We start from the raw sequence: 16,421 nt of genomic DNA on the forward strand, positions 1-16,421 counted from the left end.
GTGTAATAATTGTAAACAGTTGCCAAGACAGCAAACAGTGAATTAGATCATTTTATAGGGGCTCCCGCAACATCCCCCCCCCCTCGCTTTCCCACACAGGCACTAGTGTATAACTGTCACTTTGCGGGCAGGCAATAAACCAGAGCAATGACATTGGCAAAACCCTTTTTGACAGAAGGTTTTCTAATAATCTCCATAACATGTTTGGGGTTGTTTTTTTAACTCTCTCTCATGGGAAGGGGAAGGGAAATGATGCCAGAGCAGAGACGTGGGCTGCCACATTTGTCTTCTTTGGGAGAGAGTTGTCCCTGCTCCCTGACCGCACACACATACCTCCAGAGGAAGACAAATGTGAGTGGAGTTCGGACAGCGTGTGATCTGCAGACTCGTACATCTCACTTCCCTCTGTCCTCCAGCTCAGAGCAGTCATTCCTGAACTGTGACTAGTTAACAGGAAGAGTGATGCTGCTGTGGCATATGTTAATTAAACACTCTGTGGCTGCGGCAGTGCTTGGAATGAGCACGTTCAGTTTAATGGAGTCAGTTGAATTAGTTCAAAAATCTCTGAACTGCACCTGGAAGAAGCTCCCACAATTGCCAGGTTAAGCAAACTTGAATAAAGTTCATTTTGGAGTAGAACTTTGCACAATTTCTAATTCATCTCCAAGTTCATTCTCTCTCTCTTTTCCTATCTAGACCCTTTGGGCCTTTAAGCTTAAAAATTGTAATTGTTAGAGACACAAGAACTACCCACTTTGGAAGAATGGCAGATGAAGGTGATGGACTATATGGAACTGGCAAAAATGACTGGCAGAATCAGAGACCAGGGAGAAGAGACGGTGGAGGAAGATTGGAAGAAATTTAAAGACTATTTACAGAAATATTATAAAATTAATGAATGTTAGAATGACGTCGGATGGTTATTAGCAATAATGTGGTGAAGGAGTACGGAAAATTTGAAGGTTAAAAATGAAGAATTAAAAAATATAATATATTAAGATAAAGATAAGACAGAGGGAAGGGATTTGCTGAATAAATATTTGATTTGGAATACAGAGAGGGGAGGGGAGGCGAAGTCTGGGAAACAAGCAAATGTAAGAAATATTATGAAAATGGAACTGTTTTTACTTGTTTTTCTTTTTATTTTTGTATTTTAGTTTTTCTTTTTCTATGTGAAACTCTTAATAAAATATTATATATATATATATATAAAAAATGTAATTGTTAGGGGGGAAAACAAATGTTTAAAATTCACATTCTGCTGTGTGTGGGCGTTGATATTCCCTTAGTCTTCTTGTTGTTGTTGTTGTTTAGTCGTTCAGTCGTGTCCGACTCTTCGTGACCCCATGGACCAGAGCACGCCAGGTCTCTGGTATATTTTAGTATATTTAGTCTTCTTAGGTATATTTTATACACCAGCACAACTTGTAGCATTTTGAAGGCTGAAAAATATATTGCCAGGGTCTATTTGGATGACCTCAATTTGAATTGGACATTAATGAAGCTGGTTGGTTTTGTAAAGGCCCTGACGTGAACTGGAATCAATCCACACAGCGATGGTGCTTGGGTTTCAGGGAGAGATGCATGAAAATCATTTGGCAACTGTATACCACAGTCTTGAGATTCCAGGTTTCCCAGTCTTGAATCTCTTGAGCCACATGTCAAAAGAATTCCAAGAAGCAGGTCACATCCACTAACGTCAATTGATTAATTCTCAGTAGGACTAGCACTGGGGACCATTGAGTGGACTCAGGCATATAATTCTCCCTTCCCTCTCTCTGTTGCAAATTGAAATTGTAAACTCTTCAGCACTGAGACCTGTCTTCTTATATTTGATAGGGGGTTGTACATAATGGCTGGGTGTGTGATGAATAGACAGGTTTGCATCCAATGTAGCACTAAGCTAAAGTCACTTAGTGGTATTTTTTTTCCTTTGGTGAAATGTTGTACAAGAGAATCCATAAGCAGGTGGCTACTAACTTAGTCACACAAGAGATTTGCAATCTGTTGTGTAATGAGTTTCTGCTAGTGCAGCAATTGCATAGGATCCCTCTGTTGTGCAACATTAGCGTTCTCACACCCACTAGCACAAGAGTGGACAGAGAATGCTGTGAACAATCCATAGTTACTGTAGCTACTAAAGTTAACTTGTATGTCTATGGGTGTGCCTGTATGTTTGCAAGCACTGTTATCATTCTACTTCCATAAAGTTATTCATTTGCTGCTTTGGAAGTGCATTTCTAAAGCACAGTAGGGTCCTGATCTCTCTCCCTGCACCAGAGAACATGGAACATGTTGTGGGCAACTTTGTTACACAACGGATTGTGCAAACCTGTTTCACAACAAGTTCCACCAGCACAACTGTTGCACTGGGCTTCCTCTATTGCGTGACATTAAAACACACCTGTCCACTAGCACAAGAGAGCTTTGGATGCAGCCCAATGCATCCAATAATGAACAAAGGAGGTTTTCCACCTTGGACAGTACCTAACATTTGCGCTCAAATTGTATGTGAGTATTGGGCAGGGGCAGAGGGAGTGGGGTTCAGGAACTATGCCAAATCTTGTTTTAAATGCACTCTCTGTATTGCAAAAACCCACATTCCCCAGGCCTATTTGCATTCCTGGATGAGTTTCAAAGTAGTTTCTTGTCCTTCAGCTGTTCATAATAATAATAATAACAACAACATATATAGAGAGTGTTAGAGTATTCGAAGTGCTTTGCATTCATTAGAACAGTAATCTTCAGAACAGTCCTGTCATATCAGTTGGTCAGTATTACTTTTCCTGCTTGTTACAGATGTGTAGAGAGGGAGGAAAAGCTGATAGATGGTGATTCTCCCAAGGCCATCACTGGCAGAGGGATTCCCCAGGTCACATCTAACATAGGAAGTTGCCTTGAACTGAGTCAAACCACTGGCTCCATCTTGCTCAGTATTGCCAATACTGACATGCAGAGGCTCTCTGGGGTTTCCAGGCAAGGGTCTATCACAGCCCTACAGGGGTTGAACCTGGGAGCTCCTGCATGCAAAGCAGATGCTGTACCATTGAGCCACAGGCCTTTCCTGCATTGCCTGAATTTAATTTGCCAAGGCTGAGCTAAACATTCATTCTCAATTTTGGGACTAGGGCTGGAGCAGGAGCTACCAGAAGCTTTGAACCCATCCACTGCCTCAAATTGCCCTTCTTCACTGCCAGTTGTTTTGCAGTGTGTTCCTTTCAGCTGCTGCCATTGTTGGTTTTTGTCCTACAATTCCTTTCTGAATGATGCTGAAAGGTGTTCTGAATGATGCATAGTTCAAAGCAGAATTGATGGGAAAAGAGAAATGGTGGAGACCAACCAGCAGAAAGGGCACCACCATTGATAAGTTCACCTCTAGGCTCATTTTTATTTTCATTGCTGCCCATCAGTATTAAAATTATATCAAACAATGCCAAAACTGGTGCCATATTTGTACCCGAATTTCACAGACGGGAAAACAGGATCCCATCCCACTGTGTATTCTCCCAGGTCGGACTGGTGAGGCTTGAAAAATAGAACACCTTTAGGAATTTTATCAGAAAAAGTCATTTCTGAGAAATTCCAGCCTACCAATTATCTAAAGAAAATTGATGATGTGTGAACTGGGAAATCAGATTAGATTAGAGGAATCCAGGCAGACGTTGGGGGCAACAGTGATCCTAGACAGATATATGGGTGGATAGGAATCAGATGACAGAGATGAAGAATGAAACCTTTCCAGAGCACATCAACATAAAATTCAGCACATTTCATATTCTGGGGGAACAAGCGGGGGGGGGGGAGACAGAGAAAGAACAAGCCAGTCCTATCCCATCATCTGTAGCCTATCCCTTTCCAGATTATGATTAAGAACTTAATTGCACTTTCACAGTTTAATCGTACCAGTCAGCTGCTATTTAATCACTGCACAATAACGGCCTTGTTAATGACATTAGGGCCCATTATGACTGTAATCAGCCTATAAGCCTTGCATCCCCTACATCTGCTTGCGCCCAAGTCTGCCAGCACTCGGGAAAGTCGTTCATGCCAGGAGAAAGCAGGAGGGGGGGAGGACATGCAAGGAGGGGAAAGGGGGCCATTGATCTGGCTGGAAAGTGGAGCGAGGTTGCTAGATCAGGATGGAAAGGGAAGAGGAAGAGAATAGGAAACAGAGTGTCATGCAGTGAGAATCTCCTGTTAAAAGCTAGCTTGCAACAAGGGCCTAAGAGGTGCTGTAAAAATCATAAGGAGTAAAGAAGTGGGTGCCCACTACCTAAAATCAACTAACTGAAATTGCTTCAGAATATCAACAGCAGAAGGAAGAGAGAACATTGTTTCCCAAGGCAGCTAAGGGATCAAGGTTTTTCTTTTCTTTTCTTTTCTTACATTATGGAGTACTGCCACCTCTCTTTTTTGCTGCTCATGGCAGCCATTTTGTGTGGGCACCTGCGACCTTGGGGGGGATTTCTTTCAGAGAGGCAAAATAGTACATTATTTTCAGGGTGGGGAGCTATTCATTATAGCAGGGATAGAGACCATCAGGCCCCAGGAGCTAAAGTCAACCATCAAGCCCTATCTGTCTGGCCCTCAGAACTCTCCTCAGAACACACCCCTCATTGGCCCTACTTGACACACTCCTTAGGAGTCTCGGCCTGGCTGGAATTTGTCCTTGAACACCATTCACTGGCTGGTTGAGAGGGGTGTGTGAGCGTATGTAGAAACTATCCTACTGTGCAAAGGGGAAATTCGCATTTGTTGCTCCACCCACTTTTGCCTTTGGCCCTGCCCACCAATGGCATGTGCCACCCACCCAAAAAGGTTGCACAGGAAGGAATGCAGCCCTTGATCTGAAAAAGGTTCCCCAAACTTGCATTACAACAACAATGGTTTTCCCCTCCTTTTCTTCGTTTTGATTAAAACCCTTGTTTACTCCTGCCATAAACAATAGCAGTAGAGTCACTACCAGTGGTCACCCATTCCAACACCATGACCAACCCTCAATGCTGGGGCACACATGTGTGTGTATTTGTGTGTGTAGGGAGTGGCAGCATCCATTGGGGTTCCATCCTACTGATAGCAAATCTACCACTTTCATTCCTTTGTCTGGGAAAAAAACAACAAGTCTATCCCACCCATCATTGTTGCCAAGGCAACATTGTACGGGAAGTAAAACAAGCTTTCAAAAAGCATCGGGTGGAGGGAGAGAAGTTGCTCCTGATACTAAAAACACGTAGAATTTTCACACCCATACAACTGAAAATTGCAAGGGGTTTTGAAGGAGGAGGGCTGTTCTCAACCCCAACATGTAGGTCAAATGTTCCTATTGGAGAAAATGTCACTCAGCATTCATGCTTAAACGTAAAAGGACGCCTCACCATTAGGTCCAGTCGTGGCCGACTCTGGGGTTGCGGCGCTCATCTCACTTTATTGGCCAAGGGAGCTGGCGTACAGCTTCTGGGTCATGTGGCCAGCATGACTAAGCTGCTTCTGGCAAACCAGAGCAGCGCACGGAAACGCCATTTACCTTTCTGCCGGAGCGGAACCTTTTTATCTACTTGCACTTTGACGTGCTTTCAAACTGCTAGGTTGGCAGGAGCTGGGACAGAGCAATGGGAGCTCACCCCGTCACAGGGATTCGAACCACCAACATTCTGATCGGCAAGTCCTAGGCTCTGTGGTTTAACCCACAGTGCCACCCACATCCCGCATCATGCTTACGGAATTAAAATTGGAAACATGGACAAAGCCCTCATGAAAATTCACCTGCATTTTAGTGCACATTTCTCCTAATATTTTGCCTAACATGCACATCTTTGCAAAGCACTTCCCCTAATATAATGCATTTTTGTATGCTATTTACACAAATATATACATCCCACCCACTTTCTGCACACTTTACCCCAGCATACGCATTCTTGCATGCAGCAAGAGAACTGCTCTGCAAAATTTGGAGAAGTGTGAATTTTAAATAATGGCTGGTTTGGGTTCGAGTATTATGTATTACATACATTCAACATTAAATGAGAACTGAATTGATTTTCTCCCCCATTCCTATCTGTATGCATGTATTTAAAACTGATAACTATTTTTAAAAAACAAAACACTAACATGTGTGGCTAGCAGGTAAGTGACTGTAGTTGCATCCATTGCAAATGGTTGCCCACAAAGAGAAAGAAACCTTCAGACTGAAAAATGTTCTCCCCACCACTGCCCTAGAAAAAACAACAATGATGTTTTTGTTCTCCATCATTTTGCAGCCCCTGTGATCTGCATTTGCAGGGTGAAGTAGAATTGGTAGTGCAAAGTTAATGGGGTAATAATGACTAGCAGGAGAGGAAGGAAAGCCCAAGCAACATTCTGGAAGAGGAGGTGGAGTACACTTACTTGTAATAACAGATATCATAGCCCACCCGAATCCAGTGAGGTCTGCCCTGGAGAGCTTCCTTCACTGAATACATGACCGGTTGCATGCCTACACAAAACAAAGGCAGTTTTTTTAAAAAAGCGATATGATGTCCTCTGCAACTGCAAAACAGCTGTTTTACCCAGGACATTTCTTAGGTGAAGACAGACACTTTTCAGGTGAAGACAGACATAATATGTTCAGTGCAGTGAGGTTGCTCTGAAAGCAGTTCTGCACATACTTTTCTCTCCAGAATTGAGCACTGAAGGGCAGGGGAACTCATTGGTTCTGCAAGTTTGAGGCAGAAACAAGCTGTGCATGGCAGTAATCAGTTTCTTGCTGTGCGCAGCATAACGTCACCAAGAAACTTTCCCTGACCCAAAACAATGATGCAGATTTGCACATCCCTGTCCTGTTCTTCTTTAATAGAAGGGGTATCCTCATGTTGCATTCGACTGTACAGGCTTTGTGCCCAAACAGTTGACTTGCACAAATGAACATGTTGCACTATTTCACACCAGCACCTGATAATGTTTAAAGACAGCTTGTGGCAAATCAATGGGGATATGCAAAAGTTCATGCAGTGGCTTTAAAAAAATGTGGCTCTTTTAAACCAGACTTTCCAACTGAAACTTTGGGCAAGGGGCAAAATGGATGGCAGCAGTGGACTAGATGACCCTTATGATCCCTTCCAACTCTACAATTCTAAGATCTGATACTGTCGTCATTTCAACCATGAAGGCAGGAGGAAGTTGGAATTGTCTCATGGATGAGGGACATGTGTTGTGAATTCCCATTATATATTTAGTCTGTCTTCACCATATTCCCCACCCCATCCCACACTCATCCCACAACAAAAAGATAAAGGTAAAGTTAAGTCCAGTCGCAAACGACTCTGGGGTTGCAGTGCTCATCTCGCTTTACCGGCCGAGGGAACTGGCGTTTGTCCGCAGACAGTTTTTCTGGGTCATGTGGCCAGCATGACTAAGCCACTTCTGGTGCAATGGAACACTAAAACTAGAGCAGCGCATGGAAATGCCATTTACCTTCCCACTGGAGCGGTACCTATTTATCTACTTGCACTTTTTGGTGTGCTTTCGAACTGCAAGGTTGGCAGGAGCTGGGACCAAGCAACAGGAGCTCATCCTGTCTCAGGGATTCAAACTGCTGACCTTCTGATTGGCAAGCCCTAGGCTCTGTGGTTTAACCCACAGTGCCACCCGTGACCCCACAGGGCTTAGATCCGTGGCCCCACATGGCTATTTGAAAGCCCTTATTCACTCATATATCTGGGTTCTGAGATCTTCTGGGGAGGCCCTTCTCTTGGTCCTACTACAAGCATTCTTGGTGGGGAGGCAGGAAAGGGCCTTCTTAGTGGTTGCTCCCAGACTCTGGAACTTCCTCCCTGGAGAAACTAGACTAGTTCCCTCTTTGTTCTCCTTCCTCCAACAGATGAAAACTCCCGTCACGGGGATTCGAACTGCCAACCTTCTGATCAGCAAGCCCCAAAGGCTCAGTGGTTTAGCCACTGCCAATTCTCTGCTTAGTTTTCATTAAGGCAAATACATGTCAAGAAGCCCTTAACTTCTTTGCTTTTAAGAGAATGCCTTTTAATCAAGATCATCAGGTGACAGATCTGGAGAACATAGCAAACATTTCTCCAGGGCAATAGATGGAACGTATCCAAACTACAGACACAAATCTCATTTAACAGTCACTCTTTGGTAAATGGGAGAGATGGGGGTGGGCAAGGTTGAGATCTCTAGAAGAGAATTCTCAATGCTCTCACCATTACAATTCCTGGAATTCTTTGGAGGAGACCATGGGAATTAAACATTTTTTAAATGGGAGGGCGTGCCTTGTCATGGAGGCCTAACTCTGCATCTCTGCCTGGAATCAAAACTAATCAAACGACATAGAAAAACATTTTTGAAGGAATAATATTATAAATTAGAGGGGTATAACATCAAGACCATTGTGGAATGCAGCAAAATTGGCGGAAATGCAGGACGTGTCTGAAAGTCAGCCAAATGAATCAGCCCTGTCGGATTCCGACAGTGATCTTAACATGGCACTTAATGACAGTAAGGCCTGCAAGGGAGGGAAAATAGTGAAACAAAAACATAGCCAGAATCAGATGATTGTACATGAAGGTCTCGCTCTCCAAATGCAATGTGTTCTCAGGAAATTGTTTATTAGGAAAACATTTACATAATGAGTTGACAATTTCTATTTATTCCTATGGGAAAATTTCTGGTATGTAGGGTATGCATTTTTGTGTTTTTATATTGTAAACCACCCTAGGATCCTTGGATGAAGCACAATACAGGAAAAATTAATAATAATAATAATAATAATAATAATAATAATAATGTAATAATAACAGCAGCAACAACAACAACAATTCCTATTCTTATTCCTAGGACTTCTCACAGGACTATCAATGAAACAATTTAAAAAATGGCAAGAACTTTTGGAATTCTTTAGTATACGCAATTGGAACAGAATTAGCAATAAAGTGATTTGTCAGCATAAACTGAGACGAGAACTGAGCTTCCCTCCTTTTTTGTCATTTGAAACAACTTAGTGCTTTTTTCTGGGGGTATTCAAGGGTACGCAGTTCAAGGGAACTGTTTTTTCTAGAAAAAGAGTACTGGTTAAAAGTGTGGCACTTACTATAACAACTTCATGGTGAGTACCAGCACCCTTTTGTCTAGAAGAAAAGCACTGACAACTTTTATGCATAATCTGTGTGGATATCTCAATCGCTTGGAAAGGTACTGAACTGTCTATGGATTCGTCTTGGCTGATGGCATTTCAAAGTTCAAGAGCAGGCATAGGCCAACTTGGCCCTCCAGATGTTTGGGGACTACAACTCCTATCATCCCTGACCACTGGTCCTGTTAGCTAGGGATGATGGGAGTTGTAGTCCCAAAACCTCTGGAGGGCCGAGTTGGCCTATGCCCGTTCAAGAGTTTTGACTCTTGTTAACCCATTTTTTAAGGCTACGATTCAGGTTTGCAGGTGTTGGGCTAAAAACCTAACACCATATAATTCCCCCTTAATGCTCATTTTGGAACATGCAGACTTTAGGTGTGTGGATAAATATTGCCAATTGCATCCTGGGAATCAAAAGGAGTTTATAGAGTATGTGACCTTTTTAAGAATGGTAAGCCCCTTGCAGAGACAGAACTGTTCCAAATATTAGATGACATTCACCCAGCCTGGTTTCTAGTATTGCAAGTAAGATCATTTGCATGCCACCAACTAAGAATTAGGAAAGACGGATGTCCTTTGACTTGAAAATTTAATTTTACAGGGTAGATCAGGTTCCAAAGGTATGATATATTATATTTACAAAGCTCTTCTTACTGAATGGACAGGTAGCTTTTTTTTAGTCCTAAAAGTGTGTGGGAAACAGATCTAGGGAAAGAATTACCAGATGAAGCTTAGAATGATATAAGGGGCAAAACACCACTCAAATTTATGTCGGCTAAAATACAGGCCCCATTTAAGGTTGTCCATAGGTGACACTGGATCCCTGTAAAACTTAACAGAGTCAACCCAAGCATCTCACAGGATTGTTGGTGAGGCTGTAGGAGGAATGGGGATTTATTCCATCTTTGGCAGGAATGTCATTTTGTGATATTTTGCAGAAAAAAATCAATTACATATCTTTCCTCCTGATCCAGCATGAGAATCATTTATTAATGAGTCAAACTTCTGATGGCTTTCAAATAATTCACTGATAATTAGTAGCCTTGCTGTTTACTGCAGCAAGAATGGAAAGATCATGTCATTGGAAGATGACTGGAGTCCACTATGCAAGACAGAATATAGGGCATAGTGTTATCGGAGCAATTGGTCTATCACAATTGAGTGGTTACAGGTATTGCCCAAAAAGATTAATTTGACATAATACAGAGGCTCTTTATCTGATATGTCAACAAAGATGGACACTTGATGCAACCTCCATCAAGCCAAATATGAATGTGGTGGAGTTATATTCAAAGGACTGATACAGCTTATGGATATCGGTGTGTAACTTTGGTCCACACCAAGGTGTACTTTGTGATACTTTCCCCATTGTACCTTTTGCTGTTACAAGAACTGTGTCCTTGTACTTTGTCACTTGCGAAAAAATTCAATAGAAATGCATATATTTTTTAAAAATAAACCAATATCGTTCTATAATGTAGATAAGCTCTATAAAACAATGGGCACTGCAATACCAGAATGCCCCTTATCACTCAAGTTTCCAAGAACATTAAAAAAAATCTCAGGCAGATTTTTTAAAAGGAATTTCAAACTGATATACTGTATAGTCCAGCTCTACTGACAAAATATTACAAGTGAGAGTTCTTTTGATGATTAAGAAAAGAGGGAGAGGTGAACAGTCAAGCATACAGATCTGTACACCAGAAACATGAAAGCTTCTCTTATTTCCTTGCAGACCCAGTCCTTCTGGACCCAGGAGGATGGACTAGGAGTCAATAACCTTTTCAGCATTAAGCTTTACTGTGTATTTTGCCTTTACCGTCACCTCCAACTTCCGCTCATCTACCCTTTTTGAAAACATAGACTGTAAGCAGTAGCAGAGCTTCATGCTCCGGCACTGGGGGGCGAGGAGCAGGCATGGGTGTGGTTGGCCCTCGTCCCAGGGGCATGGCAGGCTGCCCGCAGGAGGCCCCTTTAAGGGCCAGAAGGCAAGATATAAATAATTTTATAAATAACTAACAATAATACATTTTTCAAAAAGAGCCTTCAAAACACGCAGAAATGTGGCAGATTCGGTGTGTCAAGTTCTCTTTTTGTAAGAGAAGCTCAAATTAGCTCCATGCAGGATTGGTGCTGGGCATCGTAGAAATATCACTGATGACGTTAAGAGGCTGATTGCAGCAGATGCTGTTGACTGAAAGAACTGACCCACACACATAAACACACACGCATACAGTGGTACCTCGGGTTACATACGCTTCAGGTTACAGACTCCGCTAACCCAGAAATAGTATCTTGGGTTAAGAACTTTGCTTCAGGATGAGAACAGAAATCGTGTTCCGGCGGCGCGGCAGCAGCAGGAGGCCCCATTAGCTAAAGTGGTGCTTCAGGTTAAGAACAGTTTCAGGTTAAGAACGGACCTCCGGAATGAATTAAGTACTTAATCCGAGGTACCACTGTATCTCAATGCATCACTAAAGCTTTGTGGCTTGTTGCTACACATCCATGAGCTCCTACCATCAAAAAGCCCTTTGCAGATTGAACACTAAAACAGAAAGATCTAGCTTCCTGTTCCTCCTCTGGCAGAGGCACAAGGAAGGGATCAGAAGTATCCACTTTCATTTGTTGCTTTGCCTGAAGTGGGAAATGCAGTTAGCATTGACCATGGTTTATCCAAACAATTTAGGATAAGAAACCACGGTTTTATCCTGGCCTGTTAGGACAAACCATAATGAAAACAAAGCACATTTAACCAGTCCTGTTTAGCTGAACAGGAAGGTGGATGCCCCCGATATCCTTGTGGCTGTGATGGAGGATGAAAGGGCAGAAAGGAGTGCCCAAGCCTAAGGGCTTGCTCTTGTCACTAAAGAATGGTTTAGTGCTAAATTCAACCTGCCCAAGGCATTTGATCTGGGGTAGCTGTTTTATGGGAGCAATGTTTAATGGGAGCGACGGGGTGAGCTCCCATTGTTCGGTCCCTGCTCCTGCCAACCTAGCAGTTCGAAAGCACGTCAAAGTACAAGTAGATAAATAGGTACCACTCCAGCGGGAAGGTAAACAGCGTTTATACATGTACATCGATGCTTGAATCCTGTTCAAGCATGGAGGGCTCTGTCCACTTGACCAGGAGCCCAATTCCCAAACATGTGTTTGGACCCTGCTGTGATTACACAGTTGTGCATTAAGTTGCTCCATCTAAATGTTCAACTGGGGTATAGCTTGAGGCATGGAGAAGAGCATGTGTAGAAACTATGCTTTTTTCCTAGAAAAGTAGGTGCCATGAAGTTGCTACAGTAAGTGTCACACTTTTTAACAACAAAAAAGAGGTGCTGGTACTACATACCTTTGAGTACCCCCTGAAAAAAGCACTGGTAGAAACTGAGTTTTCCCATGGGTGGAATGTAGCCTATTGTACGAAGACAAGAGGCATACTCATTGCTGTAGGTCACATTGATATTCTACATTAAAAACACATTTACAGTGCATGGTTTGCCCCCAATATTAATGGGAAGTTTGGTTTGTTAAGGGGGCTGGGAACTGTGGCTCCATGTGGGTGGAAACTACAGTTATCGTTATACTTTTTTGAGGGGGGGGTATGCTTTAAATGTATGGTGTGAGGATGTGTTCTGAAGTAATGGATGTGTCTCTTTTACCTGCTGACTAGAAGTTCCCCATGAAATAATGCAACCCTCAGGCTGAAGAGGGTTCCACACCCCTTACCTTAAGTAATCACCCCCTCACTGCCAACATACACTCCCACTTTTCCCTTCCTTGTTACCTATTTTCAAAAGCAAGAGTGGCGGGAACTGTGATGAGAGACAAAAGCAAGAGTTCCCCCCAAGCCTCAATCTCTCCCTCTCCTCCACCATTACCCAGCATTAGAAATGCTGCTATTGATGGATTCTAGGGTGGTAATTCCTGAAAGGAACTACAAAACCCGTAAGCCCAAACCATGCCACATGATCCTCTTACTCTAGGCCAGGCATAGGCCAACTCGGCCCTCCAGATGTTTTGGGACTACAACTCCCATCATCCCTGACCACTGGTCCTGTTAGCTAGGGATGATGGGAGTTGTAGTCCCAAAACATCTGGAGGGCCAAGTTGGCCTGTGCCTGCTCTAGGCCAAGTAGAAGCTAACAAGAAGTTATGCAGCCCTCCTTTTGATGCTTCCCCGCCACTATTGAAATCTCAATTGTAGCCTCATCTGGGCAGGGATTTATCTGTTTTGCTGATGTTTCTTTGCAAAGCACCAAGCGTAAAGAGGACAATTCATAAATGATAAATAACCAATTATTCCTACACTAGTCAAATAACATCCTCCATAACTCATCTGCCTGCATCTTTCATCTTCAGTTACAAATAGTTGTTTAGTTGCAAATCTCCACATTAGCAGATTTATGTTCTCACTTTCTTCCCCAGTGCTTTGCTGGTGAGAGAAGAGAGTGAGAGATCATTCTTTTGATAGGCTGTGACATTGTCCACCTTGGCTGATTTCAAGGCAATGGCCAGTCACCCAAAAAGGAGCTGGGCAGCTCATTTGAAAAACAAATCATGTGGCCAAGAAGTGAAAGTCAAATGGAGCAAAAACTGGTATGGAACTGGTGAGAGGTGTGAAAATAATTTGGTATGCAAGAGGGTAAGTAAGGAAGAGAGATTCAAGCACTTTTGAAGACATCAAGGTTTACATAGTTTGGGCACTTGTGAGAGAAACCCACTGCCTTTTCTCAGATCAAGAGTTGGCCTTGTACATCAGGACTGGAGAACCTTTTTCAGCCTGGAGGCTGCATTCCTTTACAACTCTCCAAGAACCACATGCCAGTGGTGGGCGTGGCCAGAGCCAAGAGTGGGTGGAGCCATGAATACAAATTTAAGTCATATCAAACCCTTGGTAGGAACAAGCTGCACTAAGCTTCAGGTCTCTGTGCTCCTCTTGGAATAGATTCTGACATTAATCTTAACTATGGCTTGTTTGAAACAAGCCAAATTCAAACCATGGGTTTTGAAGTTGGCTTGTTTCAATGGACAGTAGTTAAGATTAACCACAGTTTAGGGTTTCAGTCATGCATCACTGTACCTGGAGAAAGAGGGTGACATGGGGAGAGTTCCGAGGGCCAAATATATAAGTTTCCCCACCCCTGGTGTACATGGATGTACTTTCCCTCCGTTGTCACAAGCACTCTTACCAAAATTAAACTGGCTGTTAGGCTTCTCACAGTTGATGATGTTGAAGCGATAGGGTGTAGCTGACTTCATGGCACTGACCTCAAAGTAGAACCACTGGTGATGCTGGCAGCTGTTGACATCAGGGTTGAGGATCAAGTCGTACTCAAACCTGGATCACAAGCCACAAAAAGCGCAGCATTAAGAACCAAACAGCCAAGTGATGCATTCAGCATTATGGGGCTCTAAGAAGCAGAACACATTAAGTGTTCACAAGCAAACCCAGCCAAGTCAATAGTTGAGGTATGCAATGTATCAAGGTGAGCCACTGAACTTGGACTGCAGTAAAGGAAGGGACAACCTTGGCTTGGAATCCTGGAAGATCTGCCCCACACCTTGCTTGGGAGGGTGGGACTCTGAGTGCCTTGCTCTTTGCTGGACCCCAAGCTATGACTTGTGGATTTCTTTCGGAACCTAATGGGGAGGAAAGATCTGTGAAGTGCTAATGCTGTCAGTGCCTCTGTCCTATGCTCAGGTTGTACATAAAACCTTATGTCCTGAAGACACCATAGTCTTCACTGATCTTCATTGCAAGGAAACTAAACTCTGGATAAGCTCAGGCATCTTTCTCATCATTTGGAGATTCGGCTGCCAGCAAGAATATTTTGCTTTTCTACTCCTATATTTTCTCCTGTGCTGCCAATTCTGGTGAACACACATAGCAGTGTGCCAGTTAGCCGGTGCACATTTTCATTTTCCCTGTCTTCTCAAAATATTGTTTGTTGATGGCAGCTTAATTGATGTAAACATAATAGGTCTTGTTCATTTCCTTTCATATGCTTTAAAGTTAATTTTACAGATGAATAATATGCATGCATACATGAGTAATGTCTCTCTCTCTTTTCTTTTTTTGGTAATGTCTGTTCCTTTAAGCACAACTTACTTTTTTAAAAAAATAATCTTTATTTGTAATGTCAGTTTGCCACATGGAATGTAGAGTTATGTGATCAGTGCTCACCCAAGCTAATAACTTAATTTTCAACAAGTGAAAATAAAACACATGGCCTCCCCCCACCCCAACTCCTTAACAACAGGCATGGGTGCCAGTCTGCTTATTGCATGTGAAACAGAGAATGTTCTTCATACCATATTTCTTTCACATTTCTCAGGGCAGTAGTGGATGGTCCCAATTTGGATTGGTGCAATCGAAGGTAGGGAGGTCAACACTAGGTGGCGCCAAGTAAGGGCTCGTCAACATTTATTCCCGTTGTCCTGCAATTCCTTCCGTTCGGTCCATGACTTCTAGGCACAGGTCTGAGACATTGTTTTGTTTTGTCCCACAGCTTGCCCTGGGAAAATCCACTGTTTACCACTGAATCAGAACGAATGTCAATTCACAGAAAACCTGGTTGGCATTTGCTCCGATTCAGCAGTATACAGCAGATTTTCCCAGGAAAAGCAGTGCAACGAAAGAATAAACCTCCCTGACCTGGACCTAGAAGTCACAAAGCAAATGGAAATGTGGAGGAGTCCTAATTGTAGTTCTGCTCCCATCTTCCTCGCTACAAGTGCAATGCTGAGAATAAGAAGGGGGAATCCTGGAGAATAAGACTGATTTTAAAAGAGAATTGGACTTGATACCCCACCTTTCACTCCTCTTAAGGAGTCTCGAAGCGGCTAACATTCTCCTTTCCCTTCCTCCCCCACAACAAACACTCTGTGAAGTGAGTGAGGCTGAGAGACTTCAAAGAAATGTGACTAGCCCAAGGTCACCCAGCAGCTGCATGTGGAGGAGCAGGGAATCGAACCCAGTTCACCAGATGACGAGTCCACTGCTCTTAACCACTACACCACACTGGCTCTCATCCTTCATGAATTGCACAAATTCAAGAAGGATAAGGCTATTGGTGGCTACCAGCCATGATGGCTATGTTCTGCATCCACAGTCAGGGGCAGTGGGCTTCTAAATACCATTTGCTTGAAACCACTGTAGCGGAGAGTGCTCTTGTGCTTGGGTGCTGCTTTGGGGTTTCTACAGGCGTCTGGAATGGGATGCTGGAATCGATGCACCTGACCCAGCAGCCTCTTCTTACATTTTTAAGCTGGTAACCAGTAGGACCTTATGGGCTGGTTGTAAGAA

The 16,421-nt window shown here is 43.1% G+C and overlaps 1 protein-coding gene across 2 annotated transcripts in view; it reads right to left on the reverse strand.

Annotated features, from left to right (window-relative positions):
* AGBL1 (AGBL carboxypeptidase 1) overlaps positions 1–16,421 on the reverse strand; it is a 388,355-nt gene that overhangs the window by 288,714 nt on the left and 83,220 nt on the right. For both annotated transcript variants that reach the window (XM_083411906.1, XM_083411907.1), the window contains exons 14-15: positions 14,305–14,453; positions 6,385–6,472 (exon numbers count right to left, since the gene is read on the reverse strand). In XM_083411906.1, coding sequence (XP_083268032.1) covers positions 6,385–6,472; positions 14,305–14,453 — 237 coding nt within the window. The remainder of the gene's footprint in view (positions 1–6,384; positions 6,473–14,304; positions 14,454–16,421) is intronic.

This window comes from Podarcis tiliguerta (assembly GCF_965153285.1).
Source record: "Podarcis tiliguerta genome assembly, chromosome: 14".
Lineage (NCBI taxonomy): Eukaryota > Metazoa > Chordata > Lepidosauria > Squamata > Lacertidae > Podarcis > Podarcis tiliguerta.